The sequence below is a fragment of the Hemicordylus capensis genome, chromosome 5 (assembly GCF_027244095.1).
Source record: "Hemicordylus capensis ecotype Gifberg chromosome 5, rHemCap1.1.pri, whole genome shotgun sequence".
In the NCBI taxonomy this organism is placed as follows: domain Eukaryota; kingdom Metazoa; phylum Chordata; class Lepidosauria; order Squamata; family Cordylidae; genus Hemicordylus; species Hemicordylus capensis.
This window is the reverse complement of record NC_069661.1, coordinates 119,271,529-119,292,305: the sequence shown is the minus strand read 5'-3', so window position 1 is coordinate 119,292,305 and position 20,777 is coordinate 119,271,529. Positions and strand designations below refer to the sequence as shown.

Genomic DNA, 20,777 nt, shown 5'->3' with positions numbered 1-20,777 from the left:
CAAGCAAGGTAGGAGAAGCACCCAGCTTGGGTTGGAGAGCTGGGCGGACTCCCAATTTTTAATCATGTGCTTCTAAACATCAAGGAAGGAGCTGGAGGGAATGATCGTGGCAGCTGGATCAGACAACTTTTCCTCCTACTCTGGTAAAATGCTGGGAATGGAATCTGTGTAGGGCATGCTTGTCCTGCCCAGCTGCCACCTTGCACACAATCATTCTTCCTGCCTCCTGTCTTAATGTTTGCAAGCACACATTCAGAAATTGGAAGCACAGCCAGCTATCCTACCCAGGCCAGGCGCTTCTCCTACCCTGCCAACAATCATGTGAACAAGCCTTGTGTGTTTTCCATTCATTTTTGTTATTATTTTTGTGTTAAAACAAGCAGTATCACATAACAAAAAGCTCCTGCTTGGACTCCAGTGTGCAGCTGCCTCCTTGCAGCAGCCATTTTAATTATCCATATAGTGCAGCACATTTTTTATGGTGGCAGCGGCCATTTTTTATCCACATTGTCCCGTAACACTGCGCCACGGTAGAATTAAAAACTGTCAGTGCTAGGAGGCATCTGTATGGTGGATCCTCACCTGGAAGATCTGTGTTAAAAGTAAGAAATATTGTTTTAATACAAATTAATAAGAACAAAAATGAATGGAATCCACAAATGGAACCCATATTCATTGCCCTTTACCCTGTGGGACATTTATTTCAGAACAGATGGAAATGTAATAAACGGAGATAATCTGTATTCATTTCCATTCATTCAAAAAATGAACATGCCTAATAACTTCCATTACCTCACCTGAATCTGTGTAAGGATAAATAAAGTTGGATATAAGCAGTCCAGATCTGTTGGCCCTTACTCAGCAGTTTTATAAAGATGTTAAATACTGTGGGCCCCCATAGCATAAAGGCAGTAGTCGTCATCCCCCAACACTGTCTTCGGGAAATGGCTAACCGGATAGGAGCAGAACCCTTGAAGTACCCCCAAGCGCAACACAGATAGCCTATCCAGAAGATACCATGGCCAATAGTCTCAGAAGCCACTAAGAGATGCATGTGAATATGCAGAGTCTCATTTTCTCTGTCCTTTTTTCCAGCATAGGTCATCCAGCAAGATGACTAAGGCAGCTTGTATGCCAGAGTCAGGCACGAAACCAGATTGAAATGGATCAATTAAATCAGTTTAATCCAAAAGTGCCTGGAATAGCACAGCTATTTTCTATTCCATCACCTTAGCCAAGAAGGGGATATTTGGGATGGACCAATAGTTGCTACAATCTTCAAGGTCCAAGGAGGGTTTTTAAAAGGATTGGTCTCACTATATTTCAGTTTAACAATCTTACTTATATGTGAATGGGTATTGCAGCCAATCTTTTCCCTAATGCTGATAAGCAAAAGCTATATTCAACAATTGCCACCTTTATTTTTGGGTTCAAAACCTGTGTCTTTAAAAGCAGCCTAGCATCTATATATATAGTTCTCCTGGGTGTGCCTCCGAATGTGCATCCTGGCCGCCCAGCTGATTGGCTGGGCGGCGTAGGCGCCTGATTGGCTGGCGCAGTGCATCCAGGAGAACTTGGCCAGCGGCAGGCCAGGCTGCGCGTGATGATGGTGGCCGCAGGCCTGGCCCAGCTGCGGAGGCGAGGCAGTGGCCCCAGACGCGGAGGCGAGGTGGCGGTGGGCCCGGACGCAATGGCAGGACTCGGCCCAGCAGCCTGGGCCAGAAGGTGGGGTGGGGGGAGAGGTAGCCAGCCTCAAAGAGGCCAGCCGCAGAGGCTAGCAAGCAGCGGAAGCGGGCCTGGCTGCAAAGGCAGCACTCGGCCCAGCAGCGGGCCAGGCCGTGGAGGTGCTGGGCCCGGCTGTGGAGGTGGCTCATGGCCACAGGACTGACCGCTGAGGTGAGGCAGGGGTGGGAGGGAACTTGGCGGTGGGACTTCCGTGTTCGCCGCCCGGGGGGAGGAGCGGCGGCCGCCTCCCGCTAAGTACTGTAAAATAAAACGCAGGGGGAAGGGGGAGGGGGGAGGGCAAGAGAGAGTAGGGCAGGGGGGAGGGGAGGGCAAGAGGGAGTGGGGCAGGAGGGAGGGGGAGGGCAAGAGGGAGTGGGGCAGGGGGATGGCAAGAGGGAGGGAGCAGGGGGGAAGGGGAAGGGGAAGGCAAGAGAGAGGTGGGGCAAGAGAGGGGGAGGAGGAGAGGGGAGGGCAGGAGAGAGGAGCAGGGGGAGGGGGGAGGGAGGGCAGGAGAGACTGGTGCAGGAGGGTGAGAGAGGGGTGGGAGGGGGAGGGAGGGGGAGGGAGGGCAGGAGAGAGTGGGGAGGGAGGGGAGGGGGCAAGAGAGAGTGGGAGGGGAGGGGAGGGGGCAAGAGATAGTGAGGCGGGAGGTAGGGGAAGAGGGGCAAGAGTGTGGGGCAGAAGGGATGGAGGGGGATGCATCCAGCCCCAAAGAGAGCACAGATGCTCTGTGCGAGTTGGCTAGTACATAAATTAAAATATTATTTAAATAAAATCACTTGTTCAGTTTCAATGTGTCAGCTGGTACTGAAGGCACAGGAGCTGAGCCAGAAAAAAGGTGGTAACATTATTCAACAAATAAATGGGTCATGATTTACCAACATATTTTATTTAGTAGCAGGCCTTTCCTTCATTTATGTGCAGTTAATCAAGAGCTTGCACTGATTAATGGAAAATATAAAACACTGTCTCTCTAAGTAAAATGATTGCACACAATTACCATGTTACAAAATACAAAATGGAAACCAACCACAATTATCGGGGTGGGGGGCAAAGCTCTATATGCTCTTAGTTGCTTTCCCCCTGCTAAAATAGTCATTTTGTTAACCATCATTTTTATAAATGTTCTAGAGACATTTTTACCTAAGCTAGATTTACCTCAATAACATTCTGATATTGTTGCAAGAAATATGTTATCTCCAATTCTCCATAGCTAACAATAAAACAAAACAGGAAACAAAAAAAACCCCTCTTAATATGCAAACAATACCACTATTCTGATTCTGTTAAAATACAGAGGGGTGCAGTTCACTTACATTAAAACCAGTGAGCATTTGTACCTTTGGAGTTCTATATAATATGCATATTATCGGCAAAAAAGGGGTTGACTCTAATTTGCCTGTTGAATCCACAGCCTGGACTCTGCACATTCCAGTACAGAGAGTGCCTTGAAAACTAAAGACCCAAAGGCTGCTTAGAAAACGTGGCCTATGTTATCGTAAGGTCTTTGTTTTATCTGGCATTCCCATGGCTTTTTGTCACAAGTGAAAATCTGAAGTAAATGTGAAGGTTATGCTTGGATAAAATGTCCAAGAAATGTCAACGATAGTAAAAAAAAACCATTTTGATAAGGTTAGAGAACATTCTCAGAAAGGTTCTGCAATCCTTACCTGGCCCACATAAAAATTAATCTTATTTAATAACAAAAGAGCTGGAAATGTTATGATCCTTATGGATGCATAACCAGAGCACCTGCAGGTAACATGGAGATACCATCAGGCTTGTGGTAACCCACAGATATATCCATTTTACAAAAATCTGAAGAAAAAAATCACGTAAGATGGCCAACCCTCCTCCCACCAACAACTACCCCAGTGTAACTCAATAGAGTGCAGTGTTCACAGACTCAGAGTGCACTTAACAGACAACCAGATAGGCGGAGCTGATGGAACTCAGGAGTGAGGTGGAGGGCATGACCAAAAAGAGTGGGAAATTTCTCATCTTAAAGAATACTCCTTCAAGACAGTCACAATCCCTTCCGAGGGGGAAAGGTTCCTAAAATTCATTTGTTTTCTTATCAGCCATTTCACAGCTTTGTGTTTCTGAGGGGGAAAGGCTTTAGCACAATTAAGCCCTTAGTTTGGGGAGTTAGCTCCCCCCAAATAACATCAAAACACGTGTGTGTGTGTGTGTGTGTGTGTGTGTGTGTGTGTGTGTGCGCGCGCAAAACCCAGAAATCAGGGGTGGGTGGGATTTGCATATGAAGTAAGACCCAAGAATAGGGACTCCTGTCTTGGTCGCTAACTTTGTTTTATTCACCATGATCAGCCACAGGATTAAGTAACACCTGCACACTAGGGATATACTGCAACATTTTGTTGTAGGTCCATACTTATATACAGTATTAGTCAATCTGCACTGTGAATGTCATCTGCTTCTTACTAGCACTGGGCCATCTGTTGGAAGTTTGGGAATGTGAAGAAAATCCAGTAAGCAAAAGTCAATAAGACCTGGGAGCAGAGTTTCATTCTACTTAAAGACAAAAACTGATTTTTTAATGCGAAGGTGGCTACATAGGAAATCTGAGGAATGTAAAGGAAGTAAAAGAGCTTCAGATAAGACTAGCAAATTTCTCAGGAGAATTCCTTAAAACTACAGTTTTTACTTGAGAAAAACAATGATATACAATGATATACAATGAATCTTGATTATTAAGGGAAAAGAAGTCAATTTAACCAAATGTTTATTCATGATACAAGACTGAATTTCAGCCTATATTATGGTTGGAGGTGGGCCAATAGTCATATTCCCATCTTTTCAAGGGTGTTAAATGTGACAGTAGCAAGACCAAGTGCAAGTTCTGACATTTCCCTATAGAATGTGGGTGATTTAAAGACAACATGACTGTGATGAGCCTTCCCCCACCTGTACTTTTCTATCCTGTTTTTAAAAATTAATTAATTAATTAAAAAAATAACTGTCTCTTGGTGGAGGTTATTTTATCTCCTTGCTAACATATAGGGACTTTAAAAAAAAAGATAATTTATATTCTGCCTGACTCCAAAGGCTTTAGGTGGTTCACAAAAAATAAACACAAGCAGGGAAAACAACTGTTAAAAACAGCAATATAAAAATTGAAAACATTCAGAGATTACTAAAAGCCTGGCTGAAAAAAATGTGTCTTAAGGGCGCTTTTAAAGGCTGGCAAAGATGTAAAACAACAAATGTCTATAGGGAGCGCATCCCACAGCTTAGGAGTGACTATGGAGAAGGCTGCTCCCGAGTCACTGCCAGACGAGCCGGTGGCTTATGGAGACAGACCTCTCCCGATGATTTCAATGTGCGGTGGGGATCATGCCAAAGAAGGCGCTCTCCTAGGTAACCTGGTCCCAAGACATTTAGGGCTTTAAATGAAATCACCAGCACTTTGTATTTTGCCTGGAAACCTATTGGTAGCCAATGCAATGGCTTTAAGACAGGCATAATATGGTCTCTCTGAGACACCCTGGAGACTTGGCCACTAGACCAATTCTGTACATGGGTCTGTCATCATTTTGAACAGTTTGGCCCAAATATATAAGCTTATATGGTTTATTCTGAGAAAGATGTGTAGGCCAGAATTTAATGTGTATTATCCTACAAACACATCCGTGTGTGTGCGTGCACGCACGCACGCACGCACGCACACACACACGGAAGGCACATAATTCAGTGGAAGAACACGTACATTGCTTGCAGAAGGTTCCCAATTCAATCCCTGGCATGGGGATCTCAGGTCACAGGTACAAGGATCTCGGGTCACAGAGCTGAGGAAAACTGCTGCCAGAGACCACGGAAAGCCACAACCAGTAGGCACAGAGAACACTAGGACAATTGAATCCATGGTCTGACTCAAGCCCTATTCACACATTGAGCCGGGTCTCACGATCAGTGAGACCCGGTTTTGGACAGTGCGCGGGGAGAGTGGACTAAGCCCGCTCTCCCTGCACATGAGCAGGGAGGGAGCACTGGATGGCCAGATCGGCCGCCCACACGATTGCCGGCTCTGACGGAGCCTCAGAGGGCTGGGGAGCTTGGGTGCTGCGCGGCCCTCAGAAGCTCCAGTATGCCCTGCGCGAGCATGCAGGGCATACTGGGGAGACCCCCGGAGCCGGGAGGTGGCTTTCCGCCTCCCCTCCGGGGGTCTACTCATGAGTAACCACAGTGTGGAGCCACACCGCGGCTACTCATGATCTGTAAAACCAAGTTTGTGGAGCACTCGCTCTGCAAACCTGGTTCTAGGGCAGGGGTACTTAGGCGGGTTAGCCGCCTAGGAACCACCGGGCTCGCAGCTTAAGCCAGTGGTTCACACAATGGGGCAAAATCGGGCTAGCCTCTGCTAGCCTGATTTCACCCCATTGTGTAAATAGCCTCATTATGTTCACCACTCACACACGAGTACAGCGTACACAGGTACAGTTATTCACACGTTGTGTTGAACAGCAGTTCAGCAGTACCTTTCCAATCTGTTCCATGTATTTGAGCGTCTTGCACCCAGGCTCCCTTTTAGAATGCAGATACAGGCATTCAGACAAAAACATGTGTGAGTGTACAGACATCTGTAGACTAGTACAACATAATGAGGCTGTCCTCACACGCAGCCAAACCCAGGCTAGGGAAGCCCAGCCTGGGTTAGGCTATGTGTGAAAACCGCCGGGATCAGGCCTCATCCCAGTGGGGCAGCACTGCCCAGCCCTTTCTTTAAACCCAGCTCTGTCATGCCCTCACCCACGGACAGTGAAGAGGTGGGGGAAGTTGGCAATCTTCCAGCAGAGGAAGAGGCACCCGAAGGGGAGAGCTCAACAGTCGGGCTGCAGGAGACAGCTGAGACAGGCCAAGACGAAACTGCAGCTCCAGGGGGGCTGTCAAAAGCAGACAAGATAGGGGGTGAGCAGTCAGGTCCTGAGTTGGAAGAAGGACAACCTTTTACACCTCAAGAACGAAAGTGTGCCAAACGATGGCAGCAACTGCAGCCATTAAGGCAATGTCAGCGTCTTTTCAATAGACAAGATAAACACTGAAATCTCCAACAACTGGCTGGGTGACGAGAGTCATTAACCAAGCACTATAAATCAACCAGCAGATGATATCTAAGCTGCTGAAAAGCAATGCGTTGCTTGGGCTTGTTGCAGACCAGCCTTTGGCTGCTTGGATTTCCCAGCTCCTTGTCCAGACCCTTGAGACCCTGACTCTTGCTGCTTTAGACCTGGTTCCTAAGCCAGACATCAGGTTGCTTCACATTGCCTTGAGACCTCCCTTGGTGATGTTGTGGACCTTGGGCTCAGGACTCTTGGAATCTGGTGAGCAACCTAGGTGTGGGAGAGACTGGTTGAACTTGAGACGTGCTAGTGATTTGTTTCTCTTGTGCTTTGTTGCAGATGCAGGAGGATCCCAGAGCTACCGGCTTTGTCGACAGTGATCTTGGACCAAGCCTTGGATGGATGAGCTCGTGACAAGCTCTTAGCTAGGTGCTCAAGCAAGTCCTTAACCCAGGCTCCGGGATCATGTATTTGCTGCGGCTATGTTTAGCCCCAGCCAACACAGAGATGAGCACTTAGAGCTCCCATCTCCTGGGGGAAACCCACATCAACTCTCAAATCTCATGTGTAATATGGATGAAGGGACAGAATAGGGCATTGATGGGCAGCAGGAAGGTGAAATATAGATTTAGGATAGTTTTGTGAGAATGGTTTTCTTTATTTCTTTAATTTCTTGTTTGGTGTGGTACAGTTTGTTTTGTTCATGATTTAAAAATGTGGTTTTTTTTAAAAGGTTTGTTTCTTTTTGACAGGCAGGAGGAAGGTGAAATGTAGGGTTGGGAGAGTCTTGGGTAAACAGTGGGGAATTATATAACTGGTGAGTGTAACAGGTGATTTTAACCAACAGTAGGTGGAACCTCCAACGTCATTGGCTTGTGAAAGCATCACTGCAAGGAATGTAGTCCTTGATGATTGGCAGAAGGAGAACCACCTCCTTTTCAAACCTTAGTTTCAATCAATCAGTCAGTCAAACAAACTTTATTTTGGTCTCTGACCAGCAAAACAAAAGTAGACAGATAAGCAATATTAGTTTGAGCATTCAATGGCTGCAAAGCATTGTGCAATCTGTTTCTTGGGGGTAGGGTTTTTGGTTCTTGGAGTGGGTTCCCCCCAAAATAACATTTGGTGATTTCTCCCTATACCCACTTAATGGGACCTCACAGAGGCTCTGTGCCTATTGACATGCTCTGTTAACATTCAACAATATATAAATAGATGTAAAATTAGTGTTCAGTGTAAGATGCATTAGTATTAACCTTAGTAGTTTGTTACCAAGGCAACTATTTAACAATCGTCCTACATCCCAGGTTAGTGCATATAATTGTCATAAATCATAATGACATAATAGACAGGGAAACAAAAGTTACCCTTCCTTTTTTACAGCATCATTAAAATATCCTCCTATGGAGTTTTTTTTGCCCATGTAACCAATGAGAGATTCCAAAACAGCAATCTGATAACAGCCAGTGAATAATTTACCTGTTCTGCTACTTTGGCATTATGCTGCTAACTTTCACAACATGGCAAAGATGCAACTTTTCATAGATACTGTATTTGTAGTCATATTGTATAACTCATTTGAACCTGCTGATTGCTTATTATCCCTCTCTACTTAAAAGCTCCTCAGTTCAAAGACAGAAGAACTACTGCTTGCTTTATAACAATAAAGAGTCTTCTGATAGCTTAAAAGAGACATAGATCGATTGTGCCATAATCATTTGTGGAATAGATCCCACTCTGGTCCTTCTATAAAGTGTTATGCATTTGTTCAAATGAGCTCCAATCTACACAAATCTTATACCACAATACATGTTACTCTTTTAAGGTGCCTCAACACTCTAACCATCTAAATTTCTATTTCCACAGCCCCTCTGCATGTGACAGATGTTTTTGAGGTAATTGATGGGTTTCTCCATATATCACCGCCACAGCACAGGAGTCACATACCTCTGGCTTCTTCCCACACCACTGTTTGGAAGACCAGCATCATAAGATAGGGATGTGCATGAACTGGTTTGTTCATGCACTCCGAGGACGTGGGGGGGTCCTTTAAGGAGCAGGGAGGATGCCCTTACCTGCCCCGCCACTTCCCCCCACCAGTGCTCTCCCCAAAAGTGTCAGTGCGGGGCTGCAGTAAACCTGCTTGCAGGCCTGGTGAACCTCATACTGGAAATGATACACATGCATTGACCATTCCCGGTACAATGTTCACCGGGGCTGCAAGCAGGTACACTGCAGCCCTGCACTGACATTTTTGGGGAGAGTGCAGGTGGGGGGAAAGTGGCGGGGCAGGTAAGGGCACCCTCCCTGCCCCTTAAAGAACCCACTGTCTCAGAACCAGCTCCAACACTGGACTTCTGCACTGGTTTGGTGCTCCACAAAAGGAGAGCTGAACTGGTTCTTGCACATTCTTATCATTTTTTTTAATTATTTTTTATTGGAACAGTCTTACATTATTCAATTTAATATAATACAAATTAATATAAAATATAACAAAACACATCATATTAACCAAATATCAGAATCATTTATAATTTCCATACCTCACGTAAAAGACCAGAGTTATCTCTATTAAGTTCTATATAATAAATATATTTTTCCCCATATACGACAGAATTGTGGTTCTTTTCTCTGATTTCTCATTATTCTTACTTTGTCAGAAATCTTTTCTAATATTGCAATTGACCATACTTTATTATTCCATCTCTCCATGTTTAGGTTATCCAACAATTTCCATTGCTGTGCAATAATTGCTTTCGCAGCAAGAATTAAAAATAATAACAACTTCCTTATATTTTTAAGTCTGGAATTGTAAATATATATAATAGACCTAACTCCAAGGAGCATTCTACTCTTTGATTTATTATTTTGTTAATTCCCTCAAAAATCTTCTTCCAAAAAGGTACAACTTTCTCACAAGTCCACCACATATGATAATAAGTACCTTTCTGTTTACATTCCCCCTCCAACAATGTATAGAATATTGATGAGAAATGTGCACTAGTACCGAAGGTGTTAGATACCAGTGATGTAATATTTTCCATTGAAGCTCTTGTATGGAGGCCGAGAGAACCCCCCCTGGCTTCCATAGTGACTGCCACTTTGTCTCCTCTATATCTTTACCTAAATCAGTCTCCCACGCATTCCTCAAACCTGGAGGATCACCAATCTCTACTTGTAGTAATAATTTATATACACTTGAAATTATTCCCTTAGGTTGATTCAGATAGCTAAATATCAGTTTCTCAAAATCTGTAAGTGGATGAATACCTGAATTCTGAACCCTGTTATCCATCAATATAGATCTAAATGGAAGTCAGAATAACAAAGGTAATTGATGTCCAATTCGTTGTTCAATTTCTTCCTTTCTATATAACTTTACTGTAAACATATCTTATTCTATAGAAACCACTCTGCCTCAATAACCTCAAATAACATAATCCATAATTATCTACCCCAGCACCTAAGTATGTTAATAAAGGTGTTAAAGGAGAGGTATCTCCTATCAATGTTGGAAATTTCTCTTTCCAGATCTGAAACATATATCTAGTGAATACATTCTTAATATTTCTAACATTTTAAAATTTATTTGGATGAAACAGTATTTGTCTTAAAAATTCTCCTGATTATTGCATCTCTTCTATTTGTATCCATTGCTTGGATGAATCTTCCATGATAAATCCAATCATATGATTTAACTGAGCTGCTTGATAATAAAGCTTTAAATTAGGGAGTCCCCATCCACCCTGTATTTGGGGCCTATATAATGTCTTTCTATTAAGTCTTGATGTTTTTGTATTAAAGCAAAACCTTTCAATTTTATTTTGCCATAGCCTTGATACTTTGTCCACTGGAAGTGATTGGAATAAAAAGTTAAGCTTTGAAAGAACTTTCATTTTTACAATTGCTGTTCTTCCCAATATATTAAAGTTCAGTTTTTTCCAATAGTTCATATCCTTGTTTAATTTCTGCCTAACTAGCATGAAATTGCTATTAGATAATTTATTAATATTTTAATTATATTAATATCTAAATGATTTATACATTATTGGAATTCCTAGAGCATTAGAAACGTCAGTTGAGATTTTAAAAAATTCAGTTAACCGCAATACCTCCGCAAATTCATGAAAATTCTTTCTTTAAATATTCAGCAGATTTAGTGGGTTACATTCATTGCCTGAATGTCTTGCCATCCTGGATCTCTTGCATTTATCACCACATGGCGGATGATTTCTCTTCCACTCAGTAGCGGAGAAAGGCTGCTGGTGGCCCATGTGCGGCCACTGTGGCCCGTGGCCCTGTCCCCTACGTCTGATGTCAGATGCAGCCCAGCTAGTCATGCCCTTCTCCCAGGGCCTTCACACGTGGGCCCAGCCAGGCCTGCCTCTCCCCAGCGCCCACCAAGCTGCCTCTTAGCAAGAACCCCTCCCCTGCCATTGCCAGGTACCCTCCAATGGCCATCCTGTCCTGCCGCTTCTGGCCTCCACCTCCTCCCACCTGTACATGCGGGCCGCAGCTGGTGCCCGCCGGATCTCCCTCCACTCACCTTCATGTAAATCTCAGAGGCTGCCATGGTGCTCGTGCGCTGGCGCCGAGCTCAAGCTGGCTGTGGCGTCCACCTTTGGGCAGGGAAGGAGTCGGGAAGAAGAGAGCCCAAGGTGGGATAGAGCCTTTCTGGCTGTTGTTTATTAAAAGAACAACCAGACCAGCGGCGTAGCAAGGTTGGAGTGGGCCCAGAGACAAGTTTTTAAAATGCCCCCCCCCACTGAAGCCCAGCTCATTCATACATTCATATCTATCTATCTATCTATCTATATCTATATCTATATCTATATCTATATCTATATCTATATCTATATCTATATCTATATCTCCCCTATCTGCCACAATAGAACATAATCCTAAATTATTTTTTTAAAGGTTTTGTAAATTGTGGACGATGCAAGTCATTTAATGGTACTAGAGAAAGACATGCTGTTCTGGTAGCTCCAGGTCTTAACACTCACATCAATTTCGGGAGATGAATACAACTGAAGGAAGCCTGGGCGGGTGCTCGGCTGGGGGAGTCATTCATGTGACTTGCCTCTGGGGGGGGCAAAGCAGTGGACCCCCAGACAACTGTCTCCCCTTGCCCTATTATAGTTACGCCCCTGAACCAGACTGAGAGGCGCAGATAGCAGCAGCAGCAGCAGCAGCAGCAGCAGCAGCAGCAAGACAGCACCCTGTGAAGGCGTGAGTTTCAACTAGCATCAGGCGCCTCCTTTTCCTTACCTCACAAGAAGCGGCAAAGAAGGACCCTGCCTCCCTTGCCTTAGAGCTCTGACTGGTGCTGTTGCAGAGGCACCTGCGGCTTGCTCTGTGCACAGATGCCACTTCTCGGAGCTCTCTGCCAAGAGAGTGAAAGAGTGCTCATTAAGTGGCGCTGGGCAGGTGTGAGAGAGAGAGTGAGGGAGCGGCCGAGGGCAGAACGGAGGAGGAGGAAGTGAAGAGATGTGGCGGCAGCGTGCAGGACTGTTGCTCCCCTCAGGTAGCTGCCTGTCGGGCTAGACTCACCATGTTGCTTGCCGGGGAGTGCAGCGGCGAAGGATGGGTGCATCTGGGGCCTCACTCGTGGCCCCTGATTGGTGGGCAGCCCGGGTTCTTTGAACCCTTTTGCCCAATGGTGGCTCCGCCCCTGGTTCCATTAACAGACAAAAGACAGAAACCCCCAAGAAGCAAAAGGCACCCTCCATGCTTTACATCTCTCCCATCTGTTGAGATGGTATATGGACCCCCTATCTAGGGATGTGCAAACTGTTTCAGGAGTTCAGGGGCTCAGGGTGAAACCGAATCCCCCCGGTTCCGTCCGGACTGGAACCGAACCTCCGCACCATTTCGCGATTTTTTTAAAATTAAAAAAAAAATAGTATCTCCTAGCCCCTATGGGGGGCTTCCTAAAGGCTGCAGGGGGGCCCATGAGGGTTCCCCCTCCCCCACCGGCCTCGTTTATCACTGCTACGGCCCATAAAATAATCCTTTTTGGCCCATTCAGGCCTCTGTTATTCGGTGCAGCAGCCATTTTGCCTGGTACCAAGCATGCTCAAATGGCCTCTGCGAAGTCTGGCATGGCCCAGGGCCTCGCAGAGATAATTTAAACCAGACCAGGGGGTGGGTTCAATGGGGGCCGGACTGAACTGGCCTAGTCAGATTCGAGTACAGTTCGTACTTGAACCAAACCGGGCTAGTCGGTTCCATACCGACCCTACCCCTACCCTCACAGAAAAGACAGATGTTCTTTCCTGGGGGTAAGTTCTACATACTCACTCAGCACCTGGGAAGAATGAAACCTTGGAAGATGTTATTTTTATTTCCCCATGTTTCCTGACTCCTTGGGTTCTTTGGTTGTCTTGTAATATACTGTAGATAAGGAAGTTAAGGTGAGAGAAACCATTGACCGCAGTGTAATACAAGATTCCTGTAAATTAGCATTGACCATTGGGAATTTTTTAACTGGCACTTTTAAAATTATCAGATATTAGAATCAGTTCCTTATGTTCTGTAGTTCCTTATATTCCTTACGTTCTTCCTTATGTTAAGGAATCAGTTCCTTAAGACGGAGAGGTCCATCTCCAGTTTCCACTGGTACGTCTGGTGGTGACTCGGAACTGGGCCTTTTCTGTAGCTGCTCCTGGCCTACAGAATGCACTCCTGGCAGATATCCACAGTTTAGGCTAGCTGTCAGCCTTTAAGAGAGCCCTAAAATCTTACTTGTTTGGCCTGGCCTTCCAAGGTTTGTAAATTGTTATTAAAGTATTTTAATTAGTTTTTTAAAGGTTTTTTAAATTGTTTTTGAATTGTTTTTATATTGTTTTTAGCACTGTGTTTTTAAATGGTGTGTGCTTTTAGGTTTTTTAAAATTTGTTGTATACCGCCCAGAGTCTCTGGATGGGCCGGCTTATAAATGTAATACATCAATAAATAACTAATAACTAATAAAAATTATGTGCATGATTTTCACAACAATTGTTAGAATGTTTGAAATGTTTTAGCTATAGCCTGACATTGAAGGAAAGACCCATATGAGGCTGCTTTCTACAAGCCACACACACTGGAGTCTCATTAAAACGGTACTTATTGCATTATTACTCTTGAATAGCTGAACAATCAAACAAGAAACTTCTATGTTCTGGTAACATGCTTGAACCTTGGTGATCTTCTGAGAATGCAAAGTCTCTTAGAGTATGAATGGTGCACTATAAGAGTTTCCTTCTTTTCCCCCTCTCCTGAAAATGCTTCACCAGGAATGAAAGACAAATGCAAGATTTTAAGAGTGGTCACAGCTGGTTCTTCATCTGCAGTGTGAAAGCAGTTTTTCAGCTTGCATTGTCGATGTATGCTTCAACAAGTGAAATGAAACACTTGGATCAACCCCCAGTTTTGCTCTTCCCATCATGAGTCAGGTGGCTGTATTGAACATAGTAAAAGACACTTTCAAACGAATACCTGTATTCTAAATATTATACATTTCTTTTCACCCTACACTTCTAGATTTAAATGTTGTCACTAATGGGTTGATCTGGTCCATTTTCCACTCTTTGGGTGACTGATACAAACAGAAGAGAAGATCAAGGGAATAAAATTAAAGTGAGTTGTTTGTCTGCTAGCATTAATCGCCCAGGGGCTTGTGCTATCCCTGTGCAGAGAACTGTGTTACTATGCCAAAGTTTCCCTCAGTTGGTATTGTGAAGATTTTCAGAACTGTGACTTAGTCATGTCTTTGGAAATGTTGTGGCTTCTGTTTTCATAACAGAGCCAAGTCTTATTAGTGTATACTGACAGATACATAGGATGATCCATCAAAACCATCATGGTCTTTGGGCAGAAAAAAAAGTATTAAAATAACTCTTTCAATTACCATGTCAAAGCAACAGTTTCCTCACTTAACAATCCACTTTGCGTGTGTGTTGAGTATGAAAATCAAATATCTTGCATGGGCAAATCAAGTAACTGATAACACATAATTTTTTGCCTCCCTCTTATCTAGGGATACAGATACACACACACACACACACACACACACACACACACGATAGCCTTAAATAATTACCTCCTCTCTGGGAACTGGAGGTGGGGATAGGAATCTTTAAAGAAGAATTCTCAGGACTTTACCAAACTACATCTCCAAGGATGTTGGGGGAGAAGTAATGACTTCAAAAGTAGAATAGAGTTGGGAATTTCAAGGTAGCCTTTACATGAGCCAGTTTACTCCAGGAAAGAAAGAACTGAAAGCATTATGGTAGCAATTCCCAAATGGTGTGTCACAAGAAATAAACAAATTAAAGAATTAAATTATCCTGTGAACTGCAAACACCCATCTATAGAGAAGGCTGCCACAATGTATCTCTGTATCACTACTGTGGACATACCGTATTCCAGTCAGCCTACTCTAAAGGTGGGTCATTCTGCTGTGTGATTAATTGAGCCAATCACACATGATTGCTGCAGGGATGCAGCAGAATTGCACATCATCTTCAGATGTGGCCACCCTCTAAGTCACTGCTCTAGCCTTGCCTCCTCCCAGTTAGGAAGCGTACCCAGATCAGTGACTCATACAGAGCTACAAGGGGAGAGCTTTTCTCTTTTCAGTCAGAAAGAAGTGTGGCTTAGTTGTCTGAATCTAGAGATATAGCTTTTGATAACTGAGGCACACTTTTTTGTTGATTGAAAAGAGGAAGCATGCTTCACTCTTCCATCTGCAATGGCTGACATATATTATGTGTAAGAGTAAGAATTACTTACCCTCGTAAAAGCTCTTGTAGTTTTCTGGTGGTTTTGTAATGCTTTTATTTGTATTTCTAAAGGTTGCCAAGAAATGACAGAGATGCATCGCAGGCATCGCAAACAGAGCAATTTTAAAGCAAGAGGCTCCCCAACCCATTATATATGATAGGGGAATGGTTTCTATATCATGAAAAATGCTACAGCATTCTTTCCATTAAATTGGTAATGTGATGTTACCACAAGGAAGAGACTTCACCCAACAACTGGATTGTTGGAAGTGCTTCTAACAACCTTAGCCATCACCCCAACTGAAACAAAGCCCAAGTATGTGTAAATGGATTTGCTTGTGTACTACCCTCACCTTTCTCTCTTCTTCCTTCTCCCATGTCTCTCTGCCCAAACTAAGATTGTATAGCTTTATAGTTTTTATTATTGTGATAATATAAGTATATATCTTGATTAAATCTGCTAACTGGGCAAAGAGGCACCTTTTACTGTGGTGATTCTCTTTATTTAGCAGGGGGAGAGTAACTGGCCCTCTCCACCCCCAGCACAGTACTTCCAGTGACTGTTACTGGTGTGTGTCATGTTTCTTTTTAGAATGTGATCCCTTTGGGGACAGGGAGCCAACTTATTTGTTTTATTTCTCTTTGTAAACCACCCTGAGCCATTTTTGGAAGGGCGGTATAGAAATCGAATTAATAATAATAATAATAATAAGTCTAGTTTATTATTCTTAAATTATTCTTATGTTGCTATGATGAATATGTTATGTCCTCTTTGAATATTACAAGAGATATTACAATCATATAAAATTCAGATTGTAAGCTTCTTTGAGCAGATGTTTATTTTATTACTTATGTCACTTTGTAAAGTCTTGTGTGCATCAAAATAATCGAGAAGATAGAAACATAGAAAGCTACCTTAGGAACATAGGAAGCTGCCTTATACCAAGTCAGACCATTGGTCCATCTAGCCCAGTATTGTCTGTACAGACTGGCAGCGGCTCCTTCAAGGTTACAGGCAGGAGTCTTTATCATCGAGAGATGTCAGGGAGGATACTCTTTCTAGAATGTTCCCATCCCCCAATGGAATATCTTACAGTGCTCCCACATGTAGTCTCCCATTCAAATGCAAACTAGGGCAAACCCTGGTTAGCAAAGGGAACAATTCATGCCTGCCACCAGACTGGCACCTTAAATGGTGCAGCAGATAAATACTTGACTAACAAGCAGAAGGTTGCCAGTTCAAATCCCCGCTGGCACTATATTGGGCAGCAGTGATATAGGATACTGAAAGGCATCATCTCATATAGTGCAGGCAGAGGCAATGGTAAACCCCTCCTGTATTCTACCAAAGAAAACCACAGGGCTCTGTGGGCACCAGGAGTTGAAATCGACCTGATGGCACACTTTACCTTTGCCACCAGACCAGCTCCCAAGACTTTGTTTCAAAAAGCCTTGTCTCTGTTGGATATATTTAACATTAAATTGAATATATTATGTTTCCGGGCCAAGTTCAAAGTGCAGGTTTTAATCTGTAAAGCCCTAAATGGCTTGGGACCAGGTTAGAGTGCCTTGCCCAATATGTCTCATCCCGCACCTTAAGATCTTCTTTGGGGGCCCTCCGAGAGTGCCCCTGTGAACTGAGGTGAGGCGAGTGGCTACTAAGGAGAGGGCCTTTTTGATGGTTGCACCCCGTTTATGGAATAGCCTCCCCATTGAGGCTCACCTGGATTCATCACTTTGTTCGTTTAGATGCCAAGTAAAGACCTTTAAAAGTTTTAAACTTTAAACTTTTAAACAAACTTGTGTCCTTCATTCTGGAACTTCCTGTTGTAAACTGCCTAGAGACGTAAGTTTTGGACGGTATAAAAATATGTTAAGTGAAAATAAATAAATAAATAAAACTTGTGTCCCTCACTCTGGCAATGAAATGTTGTTGACAACCCTAAAATCCACATCTTGCTGACCAAATGGCGAAAAGCTCCGGCTATTTAATCCTCCTCCCTGAATTCCATCAGCTGTCAGCTATTCGGTTTCACTTTCCCCGCCCGGTAAAAGGTGACCGATGACGTAGTGAAACGAAAGCCGGGCCTTGCTCCCGCGCTGCGCATGTCTCAAGTGCTAATATGAGGCGTCAGATGGTGGGTCTCTTAGGGGAGGTCGTTGTACGGTTTGCTCGCGAGACAATTTTCCAGCCGCATTCCAAACGCAGTGAAATAAAAGCATCTTTCGCTTCTAGTGCCACAGAGTCCATTCATGGTTCCTCCAAATGAAATTCAGAACAACCATTTTTACCAAATAAGCAGCAGGCGTACCAGAATAAGCCGTTGGAGAAAAAAAGGAGAAAATCTTGAGCGCTATCATCGCGTATAGTTAGTGGGGAGATGGCGAATCAGCAAGAACCGAAGTTTAGGAGGCAGAGCTAGACGTAAAGGAGGGCGGAGCCTCGTGAATTATTAATGACGAGGCGTGGCCTTATGAAGTGTTTGAAACGTTGACAGGCTTGGAAGGAGGAGTAGGATTGTGATGTGTGGCGGCAGTGACGACACTTCCGGGGTTCTTGTGTGCCTGCAGTAGCAGGCAAGGGAGCTGTTAATGAGGACTGAGGAGCTGTAAAGCCGGCTTCAAGAATAAGGAATATTGTACGGGAGTGGGGGAAGAGATAGTTTGGCGTCTCCACTACCCTTACCCCGAGTTTGTGAGAGTGAAGGCTGTGATTTATAGGCAGGATACTAGAGGATAGATGCAGCGAAGGTTTCTATTTGATACGGGCTGTTCATGATCGTAGTGGATTTTTAAAAAGCACAGAGTGGACTGGCCTTTGCAAATCTTTGTTAGGAAGGTTTTCTTTGATAGGTGCTTAACTTATTCTAAAAAGGGTTTTTTTTAAAAAAAAAATTATAGTCGGTGCTATTTATTAGTACCGAGGTTTTGATTTTTTTGATTTTTTTTATTCCAAGAGATATTTTAATAACACAAGCGTATTATATAGAGTGGCCATCTCTCACAAGTAGCTGTAGTGGTTGGAACGGGGGCTTAAAAAAAAAAAAACCAGCGCACTTTGTCTTGAGAAATTTGTATTCTAGGAAGGGCGTCTTTTGTCCTAGGCTGCGCTTGTTTTTTGTCTTATTTTTGTGTGTGTGTGTGAACGCTATTTTTCTTTATTGTACATCAGTGTCGTGTACCCACAGAGATCTTTATTGATCAGGAATGTCGGTTTTTGCCCTCGCTGGGTATTCTAGGGTGGGTCCCACTGAGGGAGAATTAGCTCCTTAGTTTGGGGGTGGGGGGGGTACCCTGAGTAGGTCTCTTCCTAGTTAGGTGGGGGAGGCGTTGCCCTTTCCTAGCTCCTTCTTCACTTGTCAGCGGCAGCGGTGGCAGCGTTTCCTCATTCCTGCTCTTTTAGGCGCTTTGACCGGTTCTTCGAGTAACAGCTTATCCAAGGGGGGTAGGTGGACGTTGCTGCGGCCGCCGCCTTGCTCCTCTTCGGTTTCTTGCCTGCCTTCCCCACGTCATCAAAACATGAGCTGCTTCGGGGGGTGACAATCGCAGGAGCCGCCGCCAGGGAAGGGAGAGGCTTGGGCGGGCGGCTGCGCCAGTAAAAGCAGCAGCCACCCCGCATCAAGGGCGTGTGGTTGGTGGGGCGGGGGGGCATCATCCTCTGACTTTCAGCCCCACAGCCCGGACTTTAAACAGGCAGCGGCAACAAACAGTCTCCTCCCGCTACCGCCAGAAGAGGAAAGGTTTTCCAGCAGCCGCCCAGCCCAGAAGCAGCCACCCCCTGAACAATCTAACCACCACCCCCAGGACTCTCATCAGCTCCACCACCGCCCTCTCTCTCCCCACACCGAAGCAGGAGCAGCTCAGGCGCCCCACTGACAAGAAGCAGCGAGAGGAGCACCCAGCACACCATCACCCACCACCCCTGTGGTCGCCGCCTTCTCCAGCGCCTCCTTAAGCAGCCTTCCCCAAAGGACTTCCAGCCGCTCTTGCCAAGGGTTGGGCCGGTGCAACTTCGCTTGTTTGCTCCCTACGGCGGCGGACCCCAATGTGGTGCCTGCTGCTGCTGCCGTCGCCGCCTCTTCCACCACCGCCGCCGCCTCCTGCTGCTGCTGGGTGGTGAACCGGCGGCCACCGTCCCCTCCTTCTCACACCTGCGGGCTTTAAAGGCCACAGGGAGGAGAGGCTACTTTCTCTGCCCTCCCCCACTTCCCTATGGAGTCTCCCCCTAACAGCCACTTGCTGGGCAGCGCCGGGAACCTTCTGCCCGGCGGGCTGGGCTCCGGCTTCAGCAGCCTGCAGGGCCCAGAGCTCCCTAGTCCTCATCACGGTGGGGGCGGCCCCTCTGCCTCAGCGGCGACTTCTTCGCCGCCGCCGCTGCCCGGCTTCGGCACCCCTTGGTCGGTGCAGACCTCGTCACCGCCTCCGCCACCTCAGCAGCAACCGCCACCGGGGCAGCAGCAGCCGCCTCCGCAGCCGCCGCCTCCAGCGACCAGCGCCGCCATGGCTCCTCCGCCCAGCCCGGAGTCGTCTTCGGAGGGCAGCAGTAGCTTCTACGCGGCTGGAGGCGGGATCCCGTCGTCCATCAACCCGGCTTTCTTCCAGAGCTTCTCGCCAGTGTCGCCTCACGCCGCCTCCGTGGGGCCTTTCAGCAGCCCGTTCTCGGCAGCGCCGCCGCCTCAGATTAATTTACCTCAGCAGCAACAGCAGAACCGGCGGTCCCCGGTGAGCCCTCAGCTGCAGCAACACCACCAACACCAGGCGGCAGCTGCGGCCGCGGCGGCCGCTTTCCTCCAGCAGAGGAACTCCTACAACCATCACCAGGTTAGTACCAGCAGAAAGAGCCGCGGGGTGGGGGGCCTCTGCGGTGAAGGGAAGGCTCACCTTCTCCCGGCTGTGTGTCTGTCTATGTATGGCAGAGGTGTGTGTGTATATTCCAATTAATAATTTGTACACATATCCAGCCGAAACCCCTGTCGCCTGAAGCGGTTTACTAGCCACAAAATGTATGCAGCAAAATTTGCAGTATTACATCAAACGAGGAAAAAACCTACAAGGCACTGATGGTGAAAGGGACCCTCCAAAGAGCTTGTGGGTGTGAGAGGACAGGCCCTCTGATGGAGCGGTTATTGTGTGTAGGTTTGGGACAATTATATACGTCTGCTAAAATTATATTTTTAAAAAGCATGTCGTGCTCTCTTCCACCCCA

General features: G+C 45.5%; 1 protein-coding gene and 1 long non-coding RNA gene across 6 annotated transcripts in view; both read left to right on the top strand.

Moving 5' to 3' along the window:
- Positions 1-11,733: 11,733 nt before the first annotated feature.
- On the top strand, positions 11,734-17,476 carry LOC128326423 (uncharacterized). The gene is made up of 2 exons (XR_008308039.1): positions 11,734-14,426; positions 15,644-17,476. It is a non-coding gene; the product is annotated as an uncharacterized LOC128326423 (long non-coding RNA).
- A 567-nt stretch (positions 17,477-18,043) lies between these two features.
- CPEB2 (cytoplasmic polyadenylation element binding protein 2) overlaps positions 18,044-20,777 on the top strand; it is a 110,626-nt gene continuing 107,892 nt past the window's right edge. Inside the window, exon 1 of one of the 5 annotated variants that reach the window (XM_053253205.1) lies at positions 18,044-20,392. In XM_053253205.1, the coding sequence (XP_053109180.1) occupies positions 19,784-20,392 (609 nt within the window). In that variant the 5' untranslated portion in view covers positions 18,044-19,783. The remainder of the gene's footprint in view (positions 20,393-20,777) is intronic. The other 4 variants (XM_053253200.1, XM_053253203.1, XM_053253202.1 and 1 more) reach the window with 4 other exon arrangements.